The sequence below is a fragment of the Limanda limanda genome, chromosome 1 (genome assembly GCF_963576545.1).
Source record: "Limanda limanda chromosome 1, fLimLim1.1, whole genome shotgun sequence".
In the NCBI taxonomy this organism is placed as follows: Eukaryota; Metazoa; Chordata; class Actinopteri; order Pleuronectiformes; family Pleuronectidae; genus Limanda; species Limanda limanda.
In genome coordinates, this window is record NC_083636.1 from 31,855,840 (window position 1) to 31,881,288 (window position 25,449).

A 25,449-nucleotide genomic window follows, 5' to 3' on the forward strand; every position below is an offset into this window, starting at 1 on the left:
ATGCTCCCAGAGGAACTCATTTTTTCTCGTCTCTTACATCACCATGCATTTCTTTTTCAAAATAAAATCCCTGGCTATTAGTTTTCAGAGAACTGCATCATTTTCCTTCATGTGTTTAAATATCCTACAACCACACTTCTCTTCCCATCTGCTCATTTCCATAACAGTACAAAAAAGGAGATATTTTTCATTGTAACCAGACATTGTACAACAGCTTAATAATGTTGGATTGGGGACTCAAAAAGCCCCGGAGGGTTATCTATCATCTTTAAGATTTCTTTTTTTTCTCTTTTTTTAAAAGCAAGAACACCTAAAGGAAAAAAAGGGTTTAAGTATCCTTTCTGAAACACCACAGTTCAAACACTTAACGAGTAGTTTCTGTTTTTCTATACATGGCTGCAAACATGTAGTTTACCTGGGTTCCACGCATAGAACTCTAATTCTAAAACTCCATGGCCCAAACCCAGATTTCCCATTTCCATCTAATGCTCAGGAAAGACAATCACAGCAGCAAACACAGCAGGCTTGGTAAATATTTTGGTACCAAGAACACGACTAGATCAACCGTGCTCCTCTACAAGTTTTAGACTATCTATCATTTAAACGTGGCTAATTGGTCATATTGGAATTGGGTATGAATTTGACTTAATTTCTCTTCACTTCTTATAAGGCTTAAGGGCGTTCAAGCAGCAAATTCCAGCAAATACAATCTCTGCCTTTTGTCAATATTAACACTAACATGATGACATTTGTCTCAAAAGAAGTGCACAAGAACGCAGGCTGGGACACCCGTGTCAGTACAGGGTGAGAATTTAAAAGGGGTTTACGTTCGGGGGATTTGACACCTTTAGAAAAGTCAATCATCAACAGAGTGTCCAAGTGGCACATATACTCAATATATGTGGAAACCAATGCTTTTATTGGCCTTTTGACCGAGTCAGACTTGTCTTTTCAGTGTAACCTATCACTCGTGGATAAAAACGTGACCATGTCTGCAGCATCATTACTTTTTGGAAAGCTGACTGTGGAAGCAAACATGGCTATAAACATCAACTCATTGTCACATGGATTTTCATTTGGTAAAAGAGAGTTCCAATAAAAGTCAATACATCTTAACATTTTTGGAGTTAAACAAATTCATTTCTATTCACTTTCACTGGCATTACATTTTTCCACCATCCATCCATTCATTGTCTTTAGCATTTTTTCTTTGAGGGACGGAGGGGAACTGGAGCTTATCTCATCCGACATTGGGTGAGTGGGGGGGATGGGGACACCATGGACAGGTTGCCAGTGTATCACAGGCTCAATTTCCAGAGACAAACAACCATTCACTCCCACAGTCAATTTAAAGTCTCCAATTCACCTAAGCGACATCTTTTTGGACAGTGAGAGGAAGCTGGGATTCGAAACCTCCATGCTGTGAGGCGCCAGTGTAAACCACTGCACCACCATGCCGCGTATTTACCTCTAGATGTACATAATATCATGTATGTTATTTTCGGCACATTTTCTTGCTTTGATTTGAGTAGATTGGACACCACATTTTGTTGATACAATTAAGTCTGAGCTAACCGATCTGAGCAGATCTTAATTTAAGAAACCATTTGTTGAGGCCATCAATTCTTGTGAGTATAAATCTTGACTTTTTATTTTTGAGAGAAAAGATGGGTATTTTCCTTGTTACCTGACAAAATTTGGGAGTTTTCTTAAAGCAAATAAAACCATCATGTGGCCATTAGTGGAACTGCATTTTAAGGCACTTGCATGCTGGCTTCAGCACTCAGACATGGTCTGATCCCACACCCAGAGGTATACACCATATGGATCTCAGATCGCTCTTAACCATTAAAATGTATTAAAGGTTCAGTGTATAAAATTTAGATGAAAGGACTGTATTGGGCGGAAATTTAATATAAAATAGTCCTGATGTGTTTGCTAGTGTGTGATCATCTAAATTGTACGAATTGTGGTTTTTTTTACCCTAGAATGGGCCCTTTATATTTAAGTATTTGTACATTTACACCGGGAGCGGGTCCTCTCTACAGAGGCCGCCATGTTTTTGACAGTGGTCCAAACTGGACAAATGAAGGCTACCTCCTGTTTGGAGGGGGAGAGGGATGCGAGGGTTATTCAGCTGCAACATGACCCTTTGCCCCTAGATGTCACTAAATTATACACACTGAACCTTTAAAAGTGTGTGGATAAACTAGATGAACTTGATTCTGGCACATCCCATCACATCCAGTGTTATGCTCTGAAAAGACAAGGCTAATCTCTGTCTCTTGGTCAAGATGCCACTACTGTTTAAACCTGCGTTTATGTTCCAGGACACCTCATAACGGATACCTCATACGGCTGCAGTCATGATACAACATATCTCTGTCGTTATTTTGATCTGCAGAGTCACACATCCGGTATCCTGGATCACAAACAACATGGTATCGAACAAGGAAAATTACATTTTACAGTATTAACAGTATTTCCAATATTTCGTTTTAAGTGAAATTACGAGACAAAAACATACTAAAGGTGCCACAGGCTGAAGGCTTATACGCAGTATAATATTAAGGGACCGAAAATATAGCAATTTGCTACAAACATCAGGGGAAAGTGTCGATAATTTTACGAATGAATAAAGCATTTTGCTAAAATAGATAAGGTGCGACTCTTCCTCAAGGAATACTTCTACACATTTAACACAAGGCTAAGATGAAATAAGTTTAACATTTTCAACAAGAAACAAAGACAGTGGGGCCACGGCTGTAAATGCTTTCATCGTCTTGTTCGTTTTTTCTAGGTCAATTTTACAGTAACCCCGTTTTGGATGGGCAGGGGGAGTGTAAAAGGTGCTTTCAATAATAAAATGCTTAAATTTAGTTTTATCATTTTTGACAAAGTTATTTATAAATAGCTTGATTTTTTATCTAGGTGGGATCGTTCACTGTAGATTTGACCAGAATGTCAGCAATAAAGAGTTCTGTTCACTATTGGTTACCAATATATTAAGATCTGTCCTAGGGGACCGCTCACTTAAAGAGCTCAGTCATTTTAATGCAGCACAACCTAATACGTATATATGCAACGTCTAAGATCTAATAATGCTCCAACTCATAAGAAGTCACTTTTTTTTTCCATTTCAATCTTTTTTTGTTTCCTCAGTGTTGGTCCTCCCCAACGTTTTCATTTTCTAGAACAATATCCCAAGAGGCCACAATCTGTTCAAGCAAACTGTTGATCCTTTTTGGTGTCAAGCATTTCATTGTCTTCCATAAACAGGCTTTGACTTCTCAGTGATAGATCACCAGGGTTTCCTTCCTCTGTTCTGTTGCCGGAAAGGTCCAGTCCTGTGTCCATCAGGACAGAAGAGCCAGTGGAAGATGAAGCGGAGGCCTCTATTGCTGAGGTGGCGCTGGTGTCCATCTGACTGTTAACCGTCCTAAAAATACACAGAGGAAAAATAAGTTTGCATAGCTCACAGAAACATCAATGACAGAGGAAGGACGACATAAGTGTTGCCAAAAGTGAAGCCAAATCCTCTTGATCGCTCTCTAATGGCTGGCTGCAGTATATATATATTTGTTTTCTTTTTCAAAGATGATTTCTGTTGCGCAGACTTCATATGATGTCAACAGTCATAGATGGCAGCACCCATATCCAAGATATTTTGGCTTCAGTTTTGCAAAGTGGGAGAAAGGGGACATGCGTCATCGATCTGTATTTACAGTGATTGGTAAAGATATGAATAAAATGACAGAGATGGCGGAAATTTGGAATACACAGATACACTAATAAAATAAAACTAAGAGTCTACCGCCATGCTCGTGACTGGCAAGCACCAAGCTGTAGACACAGTGGTGCTTTGAGCTAAATGTTAAAGCGACCATGCCAAAATAGTCACAATGTTTAAATGTAATGATGCTTACCAGGGTCACCACGTTAGGCTGATTCGTTTTTAGAATCTTCAGGTTTAATAAATTCCGCTAAAAACAAAGCACAGCTAAAACTGATAAGAAAGAGGCTGGTTTAGCAGATATTTGGTTGATACTAAAAGTTCTGTACAAATCCAAAACTTGACCCAAAGTTGTTAAATTTCAACCTGAGGGGGACTGAATGAACACCTGTGCCAAGTCTAATGGCAATCCAACACACAGCTCTCACCCAAACAAAGCAGAGAGACAGGGAAAAAGAAAAGAGGAAAAATACTAACATGCCGTGTCGAAGGACGTGTCGTTCCCACTCGAGGCTGTCGGTGAAACAACGGCCACAGAACTCACAGGGAAGACGCTTCTCGACACCGCTCGGCCCACAGCTGCTGCTGCTGCTGCTGGAGGGAGAGGCAAGGACGTCTGGGAAACAGAGTTTGAATGATTGGTTAGTCTCACTTGTTTATTTCCTATTCATACAGTACTTGAAAACAATAGACATACTTATGGGTAGAGTTTATTCATTTTGATGTAATTATAAGTAATACAAAAATCACAAAGTTAAATTTAAAAATTAATGTGGGTCATCCATCTTTACGTACAGTCTATGGTAGGGCTGCTCGATTATGGAAAAAATCATAATCACGATTATTTTGGACAAAAACGAAATCACGATTATTCAGACGATTATTAAAGGTGCCCTTATTTTTCTAAATGACTAACCGGAAGTACAAGTCACTTCCGGTTCCGGTAAACACCGATTACGGCTGCGTGTCTCATTCCTCCGTGAAACCATGCAGAATATTGGTGCCTGGTTATTCAAACCCTTAATGATGGCAACATTAACACTCTCCATAAAAACACTTTGTAACTGAGAACTTTGAAATTTCCTCTCAATATTAAATGTCCCCATCTGCCCCCCCACTACAAGCACACAGACAGAGAGAAAGAGAGGGTTGGGGGGGGGGGGGGGGCTATGAGGACCATCATAATTTACCCCCGAACCCCGACATTGAACGGGTTCCATACAACAACAAGCGGAGAATCGCGAGCTGACCCGCGCTGGTCCGGTGAGAACAGCCGGCGGCTGCGCGCTGGAGAGTGGACGCGGCGCGGCCGCTACACTGTGTGGTGCTGCTCGTCGGATTCGAAGAGTCGATCAGACGGGGGCTGCCCTCTCTCTGCCGTTTTCCACTCGCGCTGTTTTTTAAATACCTCCGGTCCCCACGCACACAACTCGCCTCCTTCACTTCACAGATGAGAGTGAGTGCCAGTCAGCGGGGCCGCGCTGAATGCTCCGGGGGAGGGACTGAATTGCGCATGCGCGTCTCTTTAGAAAAAAATGCCAAATAATCGTTTCAACTCGATTATAGTAGTTTGGAGATCGTTTGACCCAATAATCGTAATCACGATTATATTTCGATTAATTAAGCAGCCCTAGTCTATGGTACGTTTCAGATTTTTTTTCTTAAATAAAATGGTACAACTTTATTTACAGAAGTTCTGGAAATGATCCGTGTCTGTATGAGTGAATAATAAGTGAAATAATATCTATAGAAGATTTGCATTGATTGTCTTTAGTATTTACCTTGTAGGCCAGTCCTTTCTTCCTCCACCCCCTTAATGTCCTCTTCTTCCTTCTCCTCCTCTTCCTCTTTGATGTTGTCCTCCATCTCGTCATCATCCATCACTCTCTGCTCATCCATAAAGTTTTCCATAATTTCCAATCCTTCGTCATCATAAAGCTCGTACTCCTCCTCTGCAGCCAAGTGTCCGTCTACGACCATCTGCATCATATCTCTCTCCTCGTCCTCCTCCGCGCTGCTCCCTTGTTCCTTCATCATCTCCAGCTGGTCCAGGTTGACGCGGCCCATCAGCTCAAAGTTGCGGATAACCTGATCAGGAACAGGAGGTCATTTATCAGTTTGGTGCAGTGTGATTGGAGCCATGTCTGTCTTTGAGAACTCGCTTTCATTTCATTTGGGGATTTTTCTTTTCTAAAGCAGCTTGTTAAAGAATTAAAAATAATTAATAATATATAGTCTGTAAGTTTTTCAAGTCTTGTCGACTATAATATAAACTCAGATTCACCCATTCACACACACACGCATTCATAGAGCGCTTCAATATGAAGGAATTCTTCTATCACACACCATTCAAACACTGTCTGCAAACCCTAGAGTGCAGAAGACTAGAGGAGCCTGGCATCAAACCCCCGACCTTTGGCGTGACCCTTCGTAACAATTACCAGAGAAACTGAAAAATGAAATCCTGATTTGTGATTAACTATATTAAATTCTTTAGCTGATTAATTCAGATTTTAACAACTGGGTGGACACACTTGATTTCTCTCTGGTTGTTTGTTTCTTTATACATCAACTGTCAGATTAGCTTTATAATTTATATACATTTTAAAACTTGATTTAACGTTAAAGTATAGTAAATAATAAGTGAAGGTTTTTTTCAGAAGCACACTCTTCAACAGTAACTATATATTTTGAGGCAAAGAAACTGCATTCAAAGTTTCTGGATGATTTTATTTCTCCAAACTACCAAAAGAACTGAGTCAGCAGTCTGTTGAGTGAGAGGGCCAGTCCATTGTCACCGGTAAAGTATGTTCCTAGTAACAAAAGTTTTCGCCTTTAATAAAATCAACTTCAAAAAGTGAATTTCTCTCAAACAAGATGTGTATTTGTATATTGAGGGGATGAGTGTATCAGAACGACCTGAAATTATTAACACCAACATAAATGGAAGGTTTTGTTACATATCTTGCTCCTCTAATTGGTCAAGCACGTCAATAAATCATCACAACTCTCCTGCCACGAATAAGCTCTTTCCCTCTATCTCCATCATTCTTCCTATTAAAAGCATATACTCAGACTCCCAGGGTCCACATCAGCTATTTAAGTGTCCACGATGGAGCCATACATTCATCATATTCCAATGGCAAGAAAATAAAAGGATTTTACTGCCTCGTGTGCAATTAAAACTCACATCTTGCTGAGTGGCTGAAGAAGTTGTTAAATGATTGCCGTGTGTATGGATGATGAATGATTCAAGGCTTATAAATTATGGCCTGGCTCCTTGAAGTTAACGGTCATGCTCAAGGCCGATAAGAAATATCTAAAGGCTGCTGCTGTTTGACCTTCATCTACCAAGCATCTTTACAAAATGATGATATCAATGAGGACGGTGCTGAAAACCTGATTCGAAAGTGTCAAGCTAAATATAATAAGAAGGGTTCAGGGAATGCATTACTACAAGATGCTTTCTTTTCTCCTTTGTCTGTCCCTTTTTTTTGGTTTTCTAACAATCTATTTCGCAGAGCTCATGACCCTCTGAAGTCTTTTCTCTCCTGGATGTGATGGGTATATACCGAAGCTTGAACAATCTGATATTTTTCCACCCACTCATCTTATTCTGTTGCATCACTTCACTGATATTTTGTTATTTTGGAGTTATTGGTTTGTGTGTCTTGAAGAGGACAGAAGTTTAATGTAAAAGTGAGACAGGGATGAGCAGAGGTGTTATTGGGTCAAATTAAATACGGCGTAAAGTTTATATCCTCTCATTCTCGTGACTGACTTTATGGTCCATTGTAATTGGATACTTCTGATGATTTTCCCCCTAATAAAGTTTTATGACACATGCTAAAAATACAAATACCACACACACACACACAAAAAATGTTGTGCAGCAATCAACTCATTAATTTTGTTTTCTCTGCTTAATTTTAAAGCGCTCTGATTGGGATGTTAATGTCGAGGTAGAGTTACTGGGTGTAGCTTATTTACATTTCTCTGATATCAATGTACTTCAAGAAAAAAGAAAAAGTATACATGGATGATGAGGTTTGATTTGATTATAAAAACTTTTGACACTTTTATTCATGTAGGTTTGTTGGACACAGATGAAACTATTATATTATTAAATGATCTGTGTGTCTTGGATTCAAGCAAAGACTTTATATTATGATGGACGACATGATGACGCCACTAAAGTGCAGCAAAAAGCGTCTTGATCGCCACCTGGTGGCTGGCTGCAGTACAGATCATAAACTTCGCTAAACTTCTGTTCGGTTTTAATTACTTATTTACAATGTCATGATTGGCAGCTGAGACTCCTGATTGGTCGAGCACGTGCACCAACGGGACTTTGTTACTGTTCCTGCAGCTGATTACTCAGGATTTGTTTGATTTAGGGGTTTCACATTGGATATGCTGTATTATGTGATCTTTCAACACAGGGGAAATACAGACAGTTGACTGCTGCAGGCTTGAATATTACCTCCAGTAAATAAGCAAAGGTCATTTAGGATTAATTGAACAGTTTGAAGCTACAGAGTGCATAAGCTGTAAACAACTGGGGTTACAGCCATTAAACACACTGATGATTAAAACCCAATCTTATCAGTAAACCGCTGACCGCTGTTTCTGGCCACATTCCTCTTACTTCATACTTTTACGTAAGTTCTAAGAATTCAAACTTAGTTACAGACAACTTCATGTGCATCGTATCCAGACCCCAGCTGACCTTGTGCTCGAGGCGGAGATGCTCCTCCAGCAGACTCCGGCGACTGCTGTCATAATAGCAGAGCTGGCACTGGTAAGGCTTGATCTCAGCGTGCTTCTGCAGGTGCAGCTGCAGGGCCTGGTCACTGGAGCATGTGAAGGTGCATTTGTGGCAGCGGAACACCAGGCCCTGGAGGTGGCGCGACAGCTTGGAGCGGCTGACCTCCAGCGGAGCCACGCGCTCCTCTGGCGGAGGGAGAGGAGAAGATGCGATGTGGATTATTAGGTCGGAGGAAATGGAGGGAAAGGGAAAAATGGTGGAGCAAAGAACAGTGAGAGCTAACGACATACAGTGTTGGGAAGGATACTTTCAAAACGTATTCCGTTACAGAATACAGAATACATGCCCAAAAATGTAATCTGTAACGTATTCCATTACATTAACTAATCTGAGTAACGTATTCTGAATACTTGGAATACTTCCGGTTTGTATTGCATTTTTTAAGTGTATGATTGCGGCGTTGTTCTCTCTCTCCGCCGATGCGGCGATCGCTTCGGCGTCGAGTCTATTTTTTGCGCTTGACGCGAGCGTATCGCTCTAGGAAACACACTGAAAAATGATTTTAAACGATATTGATGACATTTTATATGATATAAATGATAAAGTATGCATCCCATAGTTTGTATTCCCCTTCTGAGTTTTAATTTTAATATTTTAACGATCACATTATTAAATGCCCCCCTCTGCCCATCCACTACAGACACACAAGCAGGGAGAATACGTAATTTACCCTCGACACCCGACATTGAACGGAGCAAACAGCGGAGAAGTTCTTGAAGATAGATGACATTAAATTGGGACGCTGTTGCAGTTAATGTTGGAGCAACAAGTGACCATATGCTTTTATACTTCTGGGTCAACGGGTGATATTATTAGCGCTGCCCGGCGCTTCAGCGTCCGTCGTGAACCCGGCGTGCCTCGCTGGCCTCCTGCAGAGCCATGACAGCGGAGCTCTGGAAGCGCAGGTCGGTCTTCTCTCACCAGGCGCTGGAAGGGCAGCTTGCCGATCAGCAGCTCCGTAGATTTCTGGTAGCGACGGAACTCTCTCAGAGCCTCGGTCCCGGGCCTGTGTCCCGAGCCGGTCGCGGTGAGGCTCTTTCACGCCGCCGGGGGCCCGGGCGCTCTTACGGCAGCCCTGGTCTCCAGCTGCTTCCTGGGGGCTTTGCCGCCGGTGGATTTACGAGAGAGTGAATAAACTCGAGAAGTACCATCATGTAATCCACTGATTTCAACAATGTAACTGTATTCTGAATACCATCTATTTATTTTGTAACTGTAACGGAATACAGTTACTCATAATTTGTATTCTAAATACGTAACGCCGTTACATGTATTCCGTTACTCCCCAACACTGACGACATAATAGGAAAAAGAGATGTTGGGACGCAGGAGAGATGTCGAATGTCATTTGTAACACACACATAAAGAAAAAAGTGATCCCAGTGGCAGTGGCTTTTGTGATTTTCTCAATTTCAACCCTAAAACTCTTCTCATCTGACTCCATAATAGAAATTCACAAATGTCAATCCCCTTCATTAACCAGTGTGACTCGTACCTCTGTGCAGGACGATGTGGTCGATCATATTGCTCTTGTGTTTGGTGTGGTAGAGGCAGAGAGGGCAGCGCAGGTCTTTGGGGATCTCTTCAGGTACGATGTTGTTGTGTCCAGACTCCACGTGCATTGTGAAGTTATTCCTGAGATAGAAAGAAGGAGGGTCTAGTGTTTTGCCATGTGTGAATATTCTTGGAAAAATATTGTGCATCGCTCTTAAGCTTTAGATATCAGCGTCCGCATTTTCATAAACACTGTTTTCCTTGTTTCCTTCCTTACTTGTAGCAGGTGAAGAAGGAACAGTCTTTGCACTTGAAGAGCTTCTTGCCGCCGTGACGGTCCCTGTAGTGCCGGCGAAGGCTCTGCATGTATCCGGAGCTGAACTCGCAGAACTCACAAGTGAGGATGGCCTCTGGTCGATTGTCGGCAAACGTCGAGCCGCCAGGGGTTGAGCCAGAGGACATGAGACTGCGAGAGGCCAACTGGTAATGACTCAGCTGCTGACGAACATCGGCCGTCTCCAGGTAGGACGGATCTGAGAGAGGGACTGAGAGATTAAGAAAAGGTGTTGTTTATTATATTCCTGAAAAAATGAAATGCACGTTCTTAATAGTTATGGAACGCTATCAGCAGACAGCAGAGGAGATTGTCCTTTCCAAAGGAGACATGATTTTCCAGAATTGAGTTCCATTCACACTCAATGTCTCCTCCCCACCTCCCAGACACTGAAGTGTAAATGAGACTGTCATCATTTGCCCACCACCTTTTTCCCTTCTCATCCTCCACCTCTCACGAGTCTATAATATCGGTGAAGCAGCTCATCTTCTCGTCCTACTTTGAGCCTCCAACACATTAATAAATAAAGCACAGTGACACTAATAGAATATCTGTGAAAAATGCTTCATTCAGCACTCACAGGATGAGGAAACATGGAGGGGGGAAATATATTTTATAAGTTTGACTTGCCTGAGATTTGATTTGCCACTTTTTCATTAGAAACAGAGGAATTCATACGGATCCAACAATGGAACAGTTGACTAATTAATATCCCTGTCATTGAGGAGATGAGATGGCAGCCAGAGAGCAAATATTGTAATGATGTGTCTGCTTAAATTAATTAATGTTTATTTACCAAATTTCATGAGGAATTGAAGACAGAGGAGGAACTGAATGTCTGAACATTTTTTTAAGAATAAACTCGAAGCAGTATTAAAATTGGGAATGGATTCCAAAGATTATAGGGGTTGTCATGCCTCTGCGCTGGCAACAGCCAGAAGCATCATATTTTTTGCGTGTCCACTTATCCGTCTCATTCTTGTGAACACGATATCGCAAGAAATCCTTTGATGGAATTTCTTCAAATTTGGCATAAACATTCAGTTGGACTAAAGGATGAATTGATTCAATTTGGTGGTTCAAGATTAAAGTCACTGTGACATCACAAAATACATTTCTTTTTCTTGTGAACACGATATCTCTGGAACACGGGGATTTCCTTTTTTAATTTGGTAGCTGGACTCAAAGATGAAGAGATTAAAATTTGGTGGTGGAATGTCAAGGTCGCTGTGACCTCAGATAACCCTGTTTGGCCTCGCGGTCATGTTATTTCAAGAATGCCTTGAAAAATCTTTTTGTATTTGGCATCAATGTTCACTTGGACTCACAGAGGGGTCAAAGGTCAAAGGACAAGAAGCCAAACATGCTTTTGGCCTCTTGAACGTGAAATCTCAAGTCTGCTTTGAGAAAATGTCTTCGAACTTTACCCACTTGTCACTTGGACTCAAAGATTAACGGATTACATTTGAAAGGTCAAAGGTCAATGGTCACATTGACCCCATATGAGACTTGTAGTAATTATTTTAATAGTTTGGGGGAGGTGTGGGTGTAAATGTTAAAACAAACTGCAGTGACTATATTCAAACCACCTTCAAGAAGTTGAAGTTAACTTCCTAGTGATGAGAAGCAATCAAATGCTAATCCTCAAACACATTCCACTGCAAACATCTGAATTTCAGACATTCAACTGAAGGTAGCGACTGTGGCGTGGTGGAGAGACATTCAATATGTGTCAGCTCCGCTCTCTCTCAATGCTTCATTTGTCTTGGTGAGGCACAGCTGACAGTGGTGGTTGGTGCATTGAGGAATGTTGCCCTGCTCCAGCTCCAGGGAAGATTCCACAGCTCCAGCAGCAAGGTAACAGCTGCTGCCAAGAACAGTCTGCGAGCTAAAGCAGCGGCTGCATCACATCACGTCGCTGTTTCTTTGTTTTACTTTGATTGGGGGATAGAAATACCTTGCTACTGAGGTTTCCATAGATGTAAAAGCATTTATGGATTTAATTTGTGATGGACCTCAAAGAAAATGATCAGATAATCGCACTGAATCACAGAGTGTGTGCATCATGTGTGTGTGATGTGGCTTTGGGGCAAGCATGTATTTTGATGCAAATTGTGGCAATCAGGCAAATAGGTTTTAAAGTACCTTCATTTCACCTCAAACAGTTTGTTTCTCCTGCATTACAGTGGATTCTGCTGCAATACTCGAATTAGATTTCCCAAAATTTGGCCTGACGAGTCCATCGTATGACATTACATCAAAATCATATTACACATGATCTCATACCATCTGAGGCCAGCGGAGTCTGCTCTGTGGAACTGGCCAGCCGGGAGGCCCTGAGGGCGGCATGAGCAGCCTGGGTAGCAGCCCTCAGTTTGGGGAGGGTCAGGGCCTCGCCGTGGTCTCTCAGAGAGTGCTCCTTCAGTTGGCTGATGGTCATGGAGGAGAAGGGGCACGACAGGCATTTGTATGTGTGCTGCTCGCCTGGAAGATAAACAAATATAAACAGGAATCACAAGTCAGCAACTTTATCAAATACACAAATGCAGTATTAGATGAGGATTAAAGAAACCTATAAATCGTTGAGACTGAGGAGTAAACATGATGATAATAAACACAGTCTCCACCACAAACAAAGTTCCCCTTTGAATCCAGCTCTCACAAATACTCACCTCGTACGGACCGGTGCTCCCCTCGGACTAATTAGTGTCATTTTGATAGTTTTCTTTTAATCAACGTTTAATCGAAACTCAAACGAAGCATCTTAAGGTGTCACATGTAAACTTTACTGCAGTAAATAGAGCCTAACCGAAAAAGATTTTTGGGAGCCAATGAGGACACCAACATTAGGTCGTAAAAACCTTCAGATACCAATATATCGGCCAATATATAAATATTAAATAAGAATACTACTATCAGCAGTTAGGAGTGGCCAAGACAATTCTTCATCAGCTATTTTTCCTAATTTCTGAAATTTATTTTTGGTATTTTCCAACAAAAACAATAGCATGTTAGAAAACTACTGCAATAATTTGGAAGGTCTTGAATCTAAGTTGCTGTTGTTGAGAGATTTGATACAAATACTAAAGATTAAAGGGCGTTTCGTGTAGGTTGTTTGAGAACACAGGACAAAAATACTATTATTATTATGCTGCTCCCCTGTATGACTTTGCTCGAGCTGTTTTGACTAATGTCTGTTTCTTGGCTTGAAATTTGAATTTTTCCACAGGTGTTTTACAGCATGTTACTTTAATATGTTTGCTCGACAACATAATACAAGCAGTGTCCTGCAGAGTGAATCTGATGTGACTGTAACGTGTTGTTATCCAGAAGGGGTTTTAATAAGCTTCTGCTTTGTTCAACTGTCCCTAGTGAGAACCAACGGTTTGGCAGCTGCTGGACGTGGACGTGTCACTTTTGAGTAAAATCTTTCTTTAGTTTAGCTGGAACTACAAGCAACTCTGCTTTTCAATTGTAATTGCAACAAAAAATTGGTATGTGTCAATTTTCCACAGCAGCTGTAAACTCGTAACGCTGCTTGTTCTCTCGGAGCAGACAGTGTTGAGAGCACTCAAACGCCGATTGAAAATTGGTCTTTCTAGTTTGCCAGTTTCCCGATTGTTCCTTTTGCTCGTGTATTGATCTCTCAGGTGCAGCTTTTTCTTTTTAGCATTTCTTGAATGTCTTTGGATCAATGTTGCCGTCTGGCTCGCTCAAAAACAAGAAACACCACAGGCAGAGAACTGCGTCTGACTGAAGACACCTGCATGGAGCATGCTGAGGATTTCTCATCGCATTCCCAAACAAACAACATTAGCAATAGACTCATCTGTGGTCTTTTTGTGCTAAAATCTTTGAATATAAATTTGATTCCTTTGGGTGGGCTTAATTAGGTGTGTCTAATGTACTCAGTGAATGCAGTGAAGCTGCTCCTCAAGCTAATCCACTGGTTGTATTGTGCAGGAGAAGCTAAATCAAGCACAGCGTCGTTATGTGGAAGATGATAAAAACAGGAGGCTGCTATTCTCGTCATGGACACAGCTGTAAGATGTGATTTAACATATGTATGTATGTGTGTGTGTGTGTGTGTGTGTGTGTGTGTGCGTTTACCTGTGTGTGCCTTATGCAGGTGGCTCTTCAAGCGACTCACGTAGGCAGATTTAAAGGGGCAGAGTTTGCACTTGAAGGGCTTGTGGTGGCCGTGGTGAGACTGCACATGTCTGTCCAGACTGCGGGAAAAAAGAGGGAAGGATACGAGATAAGAGGATGGAATCAAAAGAAATAAATGAAATCAGGACTAAGAGATAGCAGATAGAGAGAAACTGATAAGAATAGGGTATAGGAGGGAGTTCTACTCCGCAGCATCCACTTTGATGATTTTCAAAAGTGCATATTTTCTGCGGCGTCTGAAGCTCTTCATTCTGTTTGGCTCACAAACAACAGCTGCACATTTCCAATGACTACTGAACAAGGGAGCCATGGGGTGAACTCATCTACCCACAATCCCCTGGTGGGAGTGAGTGTGCGAGTGCCTGTGGGGACGGTGGCTGTGGTTTTTAATGCCGGGTCTCCTCGGTGGCATGGGAATTCGGCTCCTTTCTGGGTCAGGGCACATACAGTAGAGAAGGATTACACCTGGGAGCTCAAAGGTGATGAGGACTCTCTCTCTCTCTCTCTCTTTCTCTTTTTGGTCTGAGTCTGTGTGATGGATAAAACAAATCACGCGTCCTACATGTCTTCTGCTTCTAATGTTTGTCTTGTTCTCCTCGGAGGCAGGAAATCTTCGAGGAGATTAAAGAAGCGAATGCAACAGGGTAAACAGAACAAGGTGTAAAACTGCTCAAAATCACATATTGTAAGAGTGTGGGTATAAAGATCTAGCACTAATGAAAAAACTACATAGTTTATGTTTATCTTTGTGCTGCCAATACATTACACTATTTTAATCTGGATCTAAATCAGGCAGGAACAGACACATCCTCAGCTTCAATCAGCTGTTTTATCTGTAAAATAATAATGACCGAGTTTGTTGACATTGTTAGGCAGCGTGGGATCATGGGAGTTTTTGTTTTGACGAGTATTTTTTAGGTGAAAATCATGTTCAGGGATGAGGTGATGTAATAAAGTTAGTAATAAATAGCCACACTGTTTGTTAAATGTTTTTCCATCAGTGGATCATTTTTTATGTCTGCAAGGAGCAGCACAGTCGGCTGAACAGCAGCAGCGGAGAGTTTATCGTCCCTTGGGCAAAAATAATTCTGACAACAGTCAAAAATTTACCTGGACGTTTTTTGTTAAAACAACAAAAACGTGTTTGGGTGTCACCAACTCAACCAGGAAAAGAATATAAGAAAGACAGAAAAGATGAATACGTCTGCATTTTGAAGTGTCCTTGGGCAAGACACTGAAACCTAAATTGTCCCTGACGGTTTTGCCAACAGCGTGTAAATGGTGTGTGACAGTTGAGGGGCTTTATGTGAATGGGTGCTGTAAAGCCTTTTGAGTGGTGCATAAGACTGAAAAACCCATTTTTGGATAAAGTCCATTTATTGTGTAATTATTTCCTAAAATATAAACAGTGGTCATTCACTGCTCCTCTCTACTTACTTGTGCCTGAAGGGGGAGACGAACTGGCAGTACTGGCAGGTGTATTTGTCCTCTCTGCTGAACATTGCCATGGCTGAGTGGCTCCTCTCGTGGGACCTCAGTCCCTGCATGGACATGAAGACTCGGTCGCACTGGGAACACGGGTGACCCACCCCCGCTGTCAACTGCTGCTTCAGTTGGTCCTCAGTCACCACGGCAGCGAGGGCTGCCGCCTCGCTTCCTTCAACGGCATCTGTTTCCGGATCAACCATCTCCGTGGTAGCAGCAACACCACCACAGGCAGCGGAAATCAAAGATGGGCTCATCGTCGCAGCCTCGGGTCTCTCGAGGTCGTCCGCTTCAGCGGCTTCATCGGCCTCCAGGTCGCCATTAGTTAGGCTCTCTGTGGGCAGGGTCAGGGGGACGTCAGCGACCTCCTGCTGAAAAACAAAGAGCACAAGTCTCAGTAAGTCTTTTTCTACAATAACACAAAGAGAAAGATTGTAAGGAGTAAATATTTGATCTTGATAGTAGGACACAGATGACTTAAATATTATTTTGAGTCTGACACATTTAACCACACCTGCAGTATGGCTCTATCTCTACTGTATTGGCAAAATGGTTCTCTTTTAAATTTTAGTTACGCCTCTCTTTCAACAGGACCTTCATATGAAAGACATTTTTCTGAAATGCTTGGATGAAGTGTCTCTCGTCAATGAACAAATAATGGGATGATAAACATGAGCGGAACGGACAAGACTAAATTGTAGAGTTAGCCAACACGACAGTGTTCTGACAGTATTTCCGGATACACCTTACTTACTTGATAATAATGATTTGATTGTTTTATACAAAAGATTGGGACGAGAAGATTCAAACCCAAATCTTTAAATCTGACCAGGAGCATTTGTACATATTAAATCTAAATCTATTCATATCTTCTCATATATCTCTCAGCCCATCTTTGATGATTCTTAGTCATCATGGTATCTAGAGCCCATTTCCCACTGGTCAAAACAATGCTCGTCTACTGACAATGGGAAAGGAGTCAATCACGTTTACCTACGTTTAGAAAACTCATGTACAGTATATCCATTCATTTTGTTGTGAAAGAGGAACCACTGAAAAGTGGGTTTATGACGTATAGGTTTCAACAGCCATTCAAACCTTCACTCACCACAACGACCTGCATGTTTTACATAACAACTGTCAAAATAGGGAGCGTCCCACAGAGGTTGAATACCTGGAAGCAGGCAGTTGGAACTGAAGAAGCCTCTCGGAAGAGAAGTGAAACACAAGCACAAGCTTTTCTAGTGGCCCGCACATAGTTCTCTCAAGCCATATGACTCTTACTACTACTACGAATAATAATCATAATAAATCTGTATACCAAACCACAAGCATTTATTCTGAGTGACTAATACAATTTCTTTAACTGCTACACCCGATGATGGTAATAAAATCAAGGCTTCAAGTCAAACAACATAAAAAAAGCTACAGAGTAGAACACCTTAATATCTGCCAACAGCGACACGAGCCGACTGCAAAACCAAACTCGACCATCTCTTCCTGTCCATGTGCTGGAGTTCAGAGCGGCTCCTGCAGTCGTCCCGAGCAGACAGACGGATCACCCGTGACTTTTTTATTGCCCAGAGGAAGATCATTCTTTCTGCAGAGGGACCTGACCCTGCACTTTGCGTAAGCCATAAATAAGATGTGGCATCCACAGACCCAACCTTGCCTCCCAGTCTGCCCTGACTCCACCGTGGGCTTGTTCTTTAAAGAGCTCCATCAGAACCCATAGCAGCTCCAGAATTCAAACTGTGCTTGTGATGCTATAATAAGCAACGTTTATTTTTATCCTCTGCAAATGTGTAAAACAAATGATATATTTGTATCTGATGAAGATGTTGTATGTGGTCATTATGTCATAGGCCATAACTGCTCACAGGTAACACAAATCTTCACAGGGTTACCATTCTGAAAACTTTGAGTAAAATTTTATTGGCAGATCTCAGTTGCCACAATGAGTTAAGTAAGTCTTCACTCTCAGGGGCTCATCTTAAATACATAAAAAACAGAGTGAGTGTCTGAGGGAAGGAGCAGGCCTCCGCTGGGGTGAGGCGTTGGATCCCTTGGCTTGTTCCCCTCGCTGGCAGCCTCAGCGGAATACTAATGTTCGAATGGTTACCCGCCGCTGCCCTAAAAGTTATGGCTCACCACCCCCTCTGATACTCTGCTGCAATGGGACAGCGTTGCTTGTTTTCCCTGGGGGGGGGGAGCTGACAGACTGTCTACCCAGAAGCCTCTGTCAGTAATAAACAAAATGGGAAACAGAGCCCGAGCTCAGTAAAACACGTCGCTGCAGAGCTCGGAGGAGTTGGCTTGTAGGACACTGGGCTCCAAATAGTGGATCTTTCAGAGCGTTAATGTTAAAACGGGAGTGAATAATAGATACTGAGCATTTGTTTGATCCTCAATGAAGCAGCTACATGATTAGGAAAATAATTGGTTCTACATTTTTGGGAAACATGCTTATTTTCCTACTTGCTGAGAGAGAGATGAGGAGATAGACACCACAGTCATGCAATGGCGAATCTAGTATTTCTCTAAATCAAGGGCCACTAGGGGGCAAATCACATGTCTAACATCAGTGCACAGCTCTTGATGCAGTAAGGTACACATTTAAGTCACTACTTGTTTAGTGTTTACAGATAACAATGAGGAGTTATTTTCTTGCTGTCTGTTGGTTTTCTGTCTGGACACTTTTAAAAATAACTTAAAACCTACCTGTTGATAAAAGCTTTTGACCACAAGTTTTTTTTATCCTCAACTAGCATTTCAACTATTACTTTTCTGTGGTTGTTCTCGTAATTTGTATTTTATTTTTTAATTCTATCCTTATTTCCTAACCCTGTGAAGCAGTCTTGGGTCCCATGAAAGGTGCTACATAAATCAAAGTTATTATTATTAACTCTCAGCAAAAAATCTAATCAGTGTTTCAAAAATCATCTTCTATCATCCCTACTTTTACTTTAATACTTCTTACATGCAAGTAGACATGCCTTTAGACATTTAAAATCCTACAGGTCACAGAGGCTACTATACAGTCACATATTACAAAATTTAAAAACGAAATCCAACTCCATTTACCTTGAAGTGTCCTTCTTTGACCTCTCCATACTGCACGTGCTTCCTAAGGTGGTTGCAGATGGCTCGGAGGGTGGAGTGCACTTCAACGCAGAAGTTACACCTGAATCCTACAGGGGCTTTATTTACAGGACTCTCCTGTTCAAAAAAAATAAATAAAAAATCAGTTAAAGTCACAGATACTATTTTCTTTTTGATTGACAGCTTGTACTTGAAGGTGATTTTTGTTTAACCTTTAACATCTTCATACAGTAAGACAACACAACTTCTCTCCCTGACTCCTTGATTTTATAAACTTCAAATGTTCCAAAATATACAAAATATTAAATGAGATCAATAGCAGTTTTAATAAAATAATTATGAAAGTAATATCACAACTCATTATTATGCACTCCTGGTGACTGCGAAGAGGCAAATGAAAATATCAAATGTTGTCTTTAATGGATTCTTCACTTTGGTATTAGTGAACAGTGTTTGGTACATATACAACTACATGTTTACAATTTCAAGTTGAGATAATTTGAACCTATTCTTTAAGAGATGTATTATGTCTATGAGCTGATTCAGATTTATAAACATGTCCACGTTTGACCTCGAGGGAAAAAGGAACAGACTTTAGTAGCATGTGACAACCTCATGTCTGCTTTCACAGACATGAATGTTGAGAGTGGTATCTTCACTCACCTTCTCAGGTTTGGTGTCAGGTAGATCTGTGCTCTTCTGTTTGCAGACAAGCTGCTTCCTCCTCTCCATCCTCATGGCCCTCTTATGAAAGTCCTCGTTGTGATCCAGCAGATGTCTGGCCAGGGCCGGGAGAGCCAGGAACTTCAGCTCGCAGTGAGAACATTGGTACAACTCAGAGTCCTCGTCCCCAGGGCCCGGTGACATCATAAAGTCCCTCTTAAGGTCTGTGCTGTGGTGGTCGTTGTAGTGCATAGAGAGCAGCTGGCCCGTGCTGAAGGACAGCCGGAAACATGTTAGACACTTGAATGGCAGCCATTCAGCGTCTTCGTCCTGCTCTGGCTCCAGCGGAACGTCCAGCACCTCCTTGTATTCCTCTTCCACTGCAATGTCAGGAATCTTCTCCGGTTCTTTGGCATAGATAACGGTGAAGTAGCGACCAAGCTTGCTAGCATGCTGCTTCTTGGGGAAGACACCTGGATGGCGTTTGATGTAATGTGAGACAATGCTCTTCCTGCTGACGGCCTGGAAGGCACAAAGAGAACACCGTCGACTCTCCACAGCCAAACGCAGGTCTTCACTCATTTCTGAATTCTCTGGCTCTGCTACTGGGGGTGCAATCACTTTGCTAGGGCTTTCACTTAAGGTCTTGGACGCAGCCAGACAATGGGTGTAATAAGCATCAATGTCATGGCGCTTCTGATAGTGTGCTGCCAGGCCTTTGCGTATAGGATTTGTGTATGCACATAGAGCACATTTGAAGACATTGTTTTTACCCTCTGGCTGAGCGCGGACGTTGTTGTGTTTGATTCGGTAGTGTCGAGCAATGCCTTTCCTGGTGGAGCAGAAGTATTTGCAGAGCTGACACTTGAATATAGCATGTTTTTCTGTCTTGTTGATGGGTAACTGGGAGAGGGCAAGGTCCAATTCACTGACCTCCTGGACTTTTGCAGAACTTGATATATTACTAGCGCTGCATTCTGCTACTGGCTCTGTGTCCTTACCAGAAGAGAAGTGTGTCAGCGACGGCGTGAACATATTAGAGGCCGACTGATTGTGATACTTCTCGTAATGAATTTTAAGTTTCTCCAGTGTACCGTGCGTGTACGGACACATTTTGCATCTGTACGCGCCGTAGCCCTGCCTTTGGGTTTTGCACTTGTCCTCTCCTTCAGTTCCGTCCGTTAGTTGCTCTATGTCATCTGCAAAATCTTCTGCAGTGACTTTCACTAAAGGGTGTCTTTTCTGATAGTGAGTTAGGACACCATGGATGCGAGAGTTCACATAAGGACAGTGGCGACATTTATACACAGAACTAGGGTTGATGTCAGCCTCCTGTGCAAAATCGGCAGCTTTTACTTTCATGCCTGGGTGCTTCTTTCCATAATGAGTGAGGAGGCCATGGAGACTGTTGTACTCTGACAGACATACAGTACACTGATAAGTATTGTTTGAGATGTTAAGACGTGGGTGGGGAGGATGGGGACTGCTTTCTTGATGTTGTGTGGCAATGGCCAGCGCTCCATCATCCTCTACAGACTCACAAATGAAAGACGCGTGTTCTTCGGCAACCTGCAGGTGGATCTTTTCAGCTGAGTCATCCCCTTTGATGATATCCAAGAGCACAGATTCATCCCCTTTGACGGCCCAGGGATGGACCGCCTGGTAGTGACTGGTGATATCCCATATTGTACAGGCCTCAAAGGCACAGTCTCTGCATTTGTAATGTTTAGTTTCCATATTGCCCCCTGGTTGCTGGGAGGTTTCTGGCCCGGCCCATAGCTTGCTGGCCATGTACGTGTAATCAACATTGTGCTCAGGATGGCGTCTTTGGTAATGGAGCAGCAGGCCCTGGGGTTCAGCATGGGAGTAAATGCACCATTCACAGTGATAGCCAGCCTCCAGGATGCCATCTTGGTAAGCCCAGTGTAAAATTGTCATGGCCGTGGCTTTCACAGTGGGGTGCTCCCTCTTCAGATGCTTCTTCAGGGCATATACGTAGGGGGATGTGTAGGTACAGTGTCTGCACTTGAGGGATCGCAGGGTTGTAGTAGTTTCAGGGTCAGGAGGTGCTGGAATGGCAGCAGTAGAGACACTGCCTGACTGAACCATCTGTGCACGCTCACGCTCACTCCGGACAACTGCAGTGTGGCGACGTACAAGGTCAGCATTGGCCTTGGTTTCTTTGTGCTTCTTCTGGTAATGAATAAGTACTCCTTTCACTGTGCGGTTGCCATAATCACAGTGCTGACAAAAGAACAGCTCATCCTCACCTTTATCACAACTTCCAGGTTTAGGGCTTGAATTGTTGGATCCATCGTGACCGTTATTTTGAAACTGCTTCAAAAATTGTTTGGGAGTCGCTATTTGTAATTCATCCATTAATTTCATCAAAGCAGGAGTGGGAGGGCCATGTTTGATATATTTTGACGTCACCTTCACTTCCGGGTGTCTTTTTTGATAATGGACTAACACACCAACAACAGATTTGTTGCTGTACACACAATGTTTACAGTAGAACATTTCTTCATCTGACCCATATAGTGCTGCGCTGGACTGTTTTTGAGATGTGGACATGCTGAGGTTAAACGATGAGTTGGCTGCAGGTTGTGACTGATCGACTGACACGACCTTCATAGTTTTCTGTATACGGAAATACGATGCCTTCTGCTCCGGGTGTTTCTTCTGATAGTGGACCAAAACAGAGTGCATGTTGGGGCTAGCAAAGGAACACACGTCACAATCGTACACAACAACATTACCACTCATTGCTTCTTTAAGGGGGTCAGCTTCTGTGCTAGTTTCAGGTGTCTTGGAAACAGTTTTCGGCACCGGGCTGGAGGAGGACCTGGGCGTTGAAGTGGCTGAGTTGAACGTCTTGGGGCCAGAGTTCAATATTTCCCTCAGAGTTTGCGATTCACTCGTTTTGTGTGGCTGCTCCACCATATAGCTAGAGAAGATCATGGCGTTGTTGATTTTCACTGTGGGGTGCATTCTTTGGTAGTGGGGCATCAGGCTCCTGACATTTGGGCTTGTATACGAACAAAAGCGGCACAAGTATAACAGATGTGGTTGGTTAAAGTTGAGCACATTGCTGGCCTCCGGGTGATGTTCCATGTAGTGTTGGTGCAGATCGTTGTAATTTGTGTATTCTATGTAGCACTCTAAGCAGCGGAAGACCGCGCTCTGGTCTTCTGGGTCCAAGATGTACTTAAAGCTGAACTTGATATACGGGTGCATCCTCTGGTAATGAGTGCTGACGCTACGAGCGGACTTGTTGTGGTAATCACAGTGTTTGCAGTAAAAACGTGCAATTCCGGTTTCCTCTGAAAATTCAGCGTTCTCTTGCACTGTGCTGTCGCTGGGATCAGCAGAGATGTTCTCACTATCATCTGAGAGAGTCATTGATATTGGAATATTTCTAGGTTTCGACTTGGGGTTGCTTTTTCTTTTGCCTATCCTGACTCTTTCGTGAGAGATCATCGATTCTCTTGCATTAAGCTGTTGTGTGTTGAAGGCAAAAACTGGGGTTTTGACGCCATGATTTCGGCCCTCTTCATCAACACCGGTGTGATTTTCTCCGGTTTCTTCATCATCCATGTCATCCAGATTTATGATCATGTCCTGTTGGCTTTGGCTTATCTTGCTTTGAAGGTTACTGGCAATTTCATCAATTCTGGTTCTCTTCTTGACTGAGGATAAGTCCAAAGGCAAGTCGTTAATGGACTTCCTGGCTCTTTTCCCTGTTACTAGGGGCTTTTTGGTTGCAAGTCCTAAAATGGAGGTCTGGGTTTTTTGCAGAAAGATAGGAGAAGCATCCACTTCAGTGTCTGGCTGGTCAGTCAGCTGGCTTTCAAAGGCAGAGGGATCTAGGTCATCACAGTAGGAATGCTTATGCTGCTGGTGAACCCTCAGGCCTTTCAGAGTGGTAGTGGAAAAGCTGCAGAGCGTGCAGCGATGAGGGTTCTGCTGGTCGTTTGGTGTGCTGGTTATCTTTTTTCCATTGACTTTTGAGCTAACATTGCCTCCATTTAATGACCCTTCACTGCCATTCTGAGGTTCTGGGCTATCGTTTGTCAGGTCCATGGTCTCTAAATCTGAGGAATTGTGGCTCTGCTTGTGTGTGCCGAGTTTTAGAGGGCTGGTGCAAATGAACGGGCATTCATCACATTTATATACTGTGGTTTTGCCAGAGAGGTGAATGTTTTCAATGTGGCGGGAGATGCTGCGCCGGTGCATGGTCAGGAAGGAGCAGAAGGGGCACTGAAAGCGGTTCATGTACTTTCTGAAAGGTATTCCTTTCGTCTCCAGTAATTTGTTATCCTCGTCCGTTAAAAGCTGCTTTGCGTCTGCTGACAGGGTTCCAGTGTAGCTGGGATCATCTATATCACCCAACTCTTCGTCATCATCATCCTCTAAGCTGCTCCTGGAGTCTTCCTCAATGAGTAAGTTGGCATCCATCTCTACGACGCTGTTTGAGACATCGGATGAAGCAAACCTCTTGGATAAAATAGATGTACCTGTGCTGTTTGGTGTTACAGCACTAATCTGTGCAAGCTGGAAGGATGAGATCTCTGGGACTGACTTTTCCAGTGTGTGCTCTGGCATTTTTCCTTCTGTCTCCTCTTCCTCCTTTCCATGAACATCAGCTAAACTGATCTTTGTTCTAGCTGGGCTATGGGAAGAAGAGGAGGGAGAATCTGGTTTTGATGAACTTCCACTGGCCTCCCCTTCCGGCTCTCCAGTGCAGGAAACTATCTTGACCTTGTCGCTGTGCTCCTTCACCACATGACTAGTCCAGCTGGCCTTCTGGTCTGTTTGATAGTCACACCACTCACAGGCAAACGTTCCCTTCACGAGTGCACTAGCTGTGTCAGATTCCTCTGGAGCCTCGGCGTATTCTGAGGGATCTCCAGCGCTCTCTGAGGGTACTTTCCTGTGATACATGAGTTGGTGTTTCATTGTCCTTGCTCTGCGCGGAGACTTGTACGAGCAATACTGACAGGAATACACTTTTGAATGGTTGTAGCTAGGCGGCTTTGCTGACTGTGAGGAGACGCTCACATCTGAATCGTCCTCTACAAGATTATGCACTTTTTTGGTGTGATTTCTTAAGAACGATTTTGATCTGAAGTAACGGACACAGTGCTTGCACTGATAAAACGACAGATGGGTTTCAGCTGTCTGCTTCTGTGGTGTTTGATTCAAACTGTCAGCAGAGTTGGGGCCTACAAAAAGAGAAATTATGACATTTAAATAGTGAAACAATAACATTTTGATGCCATTATTTAATCTATTAGAGCTGTCTCTGTAAATACATGTAGCAACATATATAATACATATATGATCATTCTACTGTGGTTGTGAAAAAGAAATGTTTCCTAATCCTCTGCAAATGAACTGTAACAACTGAATTAATGTGGTAGACATACTCGTGCCAGCTTTAGAAGGTGTATAATCCCTCTCATCCTTATCCTGCAATTCCTCCTCTTCTTCCTCGTCTTCATCCTCGTCTTTCAGGGAGTCAGACTCATCTGCATCTGCAGGCTGCAGGAAAGCAGTGTGCACTTCCTGAATGTGGGTTTTTAAGTCGTCATATGACTCGGCACGGAAGTCACAGCCATCACACTGCAATACCTCCAT

At 42.7% G+C, this 25,449-nt stretch overlaps 1 protein-coding gene across 1 annotated transcript; it reads right to left on the minus strand.

Annotated features, from left to right (window-relative positions):
• Positions 1-2,490: 2,490 nt before the first annotated feature.
• Positions 2,491-25,449, minus strand: znf462 (zinc finger protein 462). The gene is made up of 12 exons (XM_061081915.1): positions 25,239-25,449; positions 19,810-25,034; positions 19,129-19,263; positions 15,997-16,415; positions 14,500-14,618; positions 12,676-12,873; positions 10,333-10,588; positions 10,057-10,196; positions 8,463-8,686; positions 5,515-5,821; positions 4,211-4,349; positions 2,491-3,439 (listed from the first exon to the last, which is right to left on the minus strand). The coding sequence occupies exons 1-12, from the start codon at positions 25,447-25,449 to the stop codon at positions 3,223-3,225; spliced, it is 7,590 nt and encodes a 2,529-aa protein (XP_060937898.1). The 3' UTR covers positions 2,491-3,222.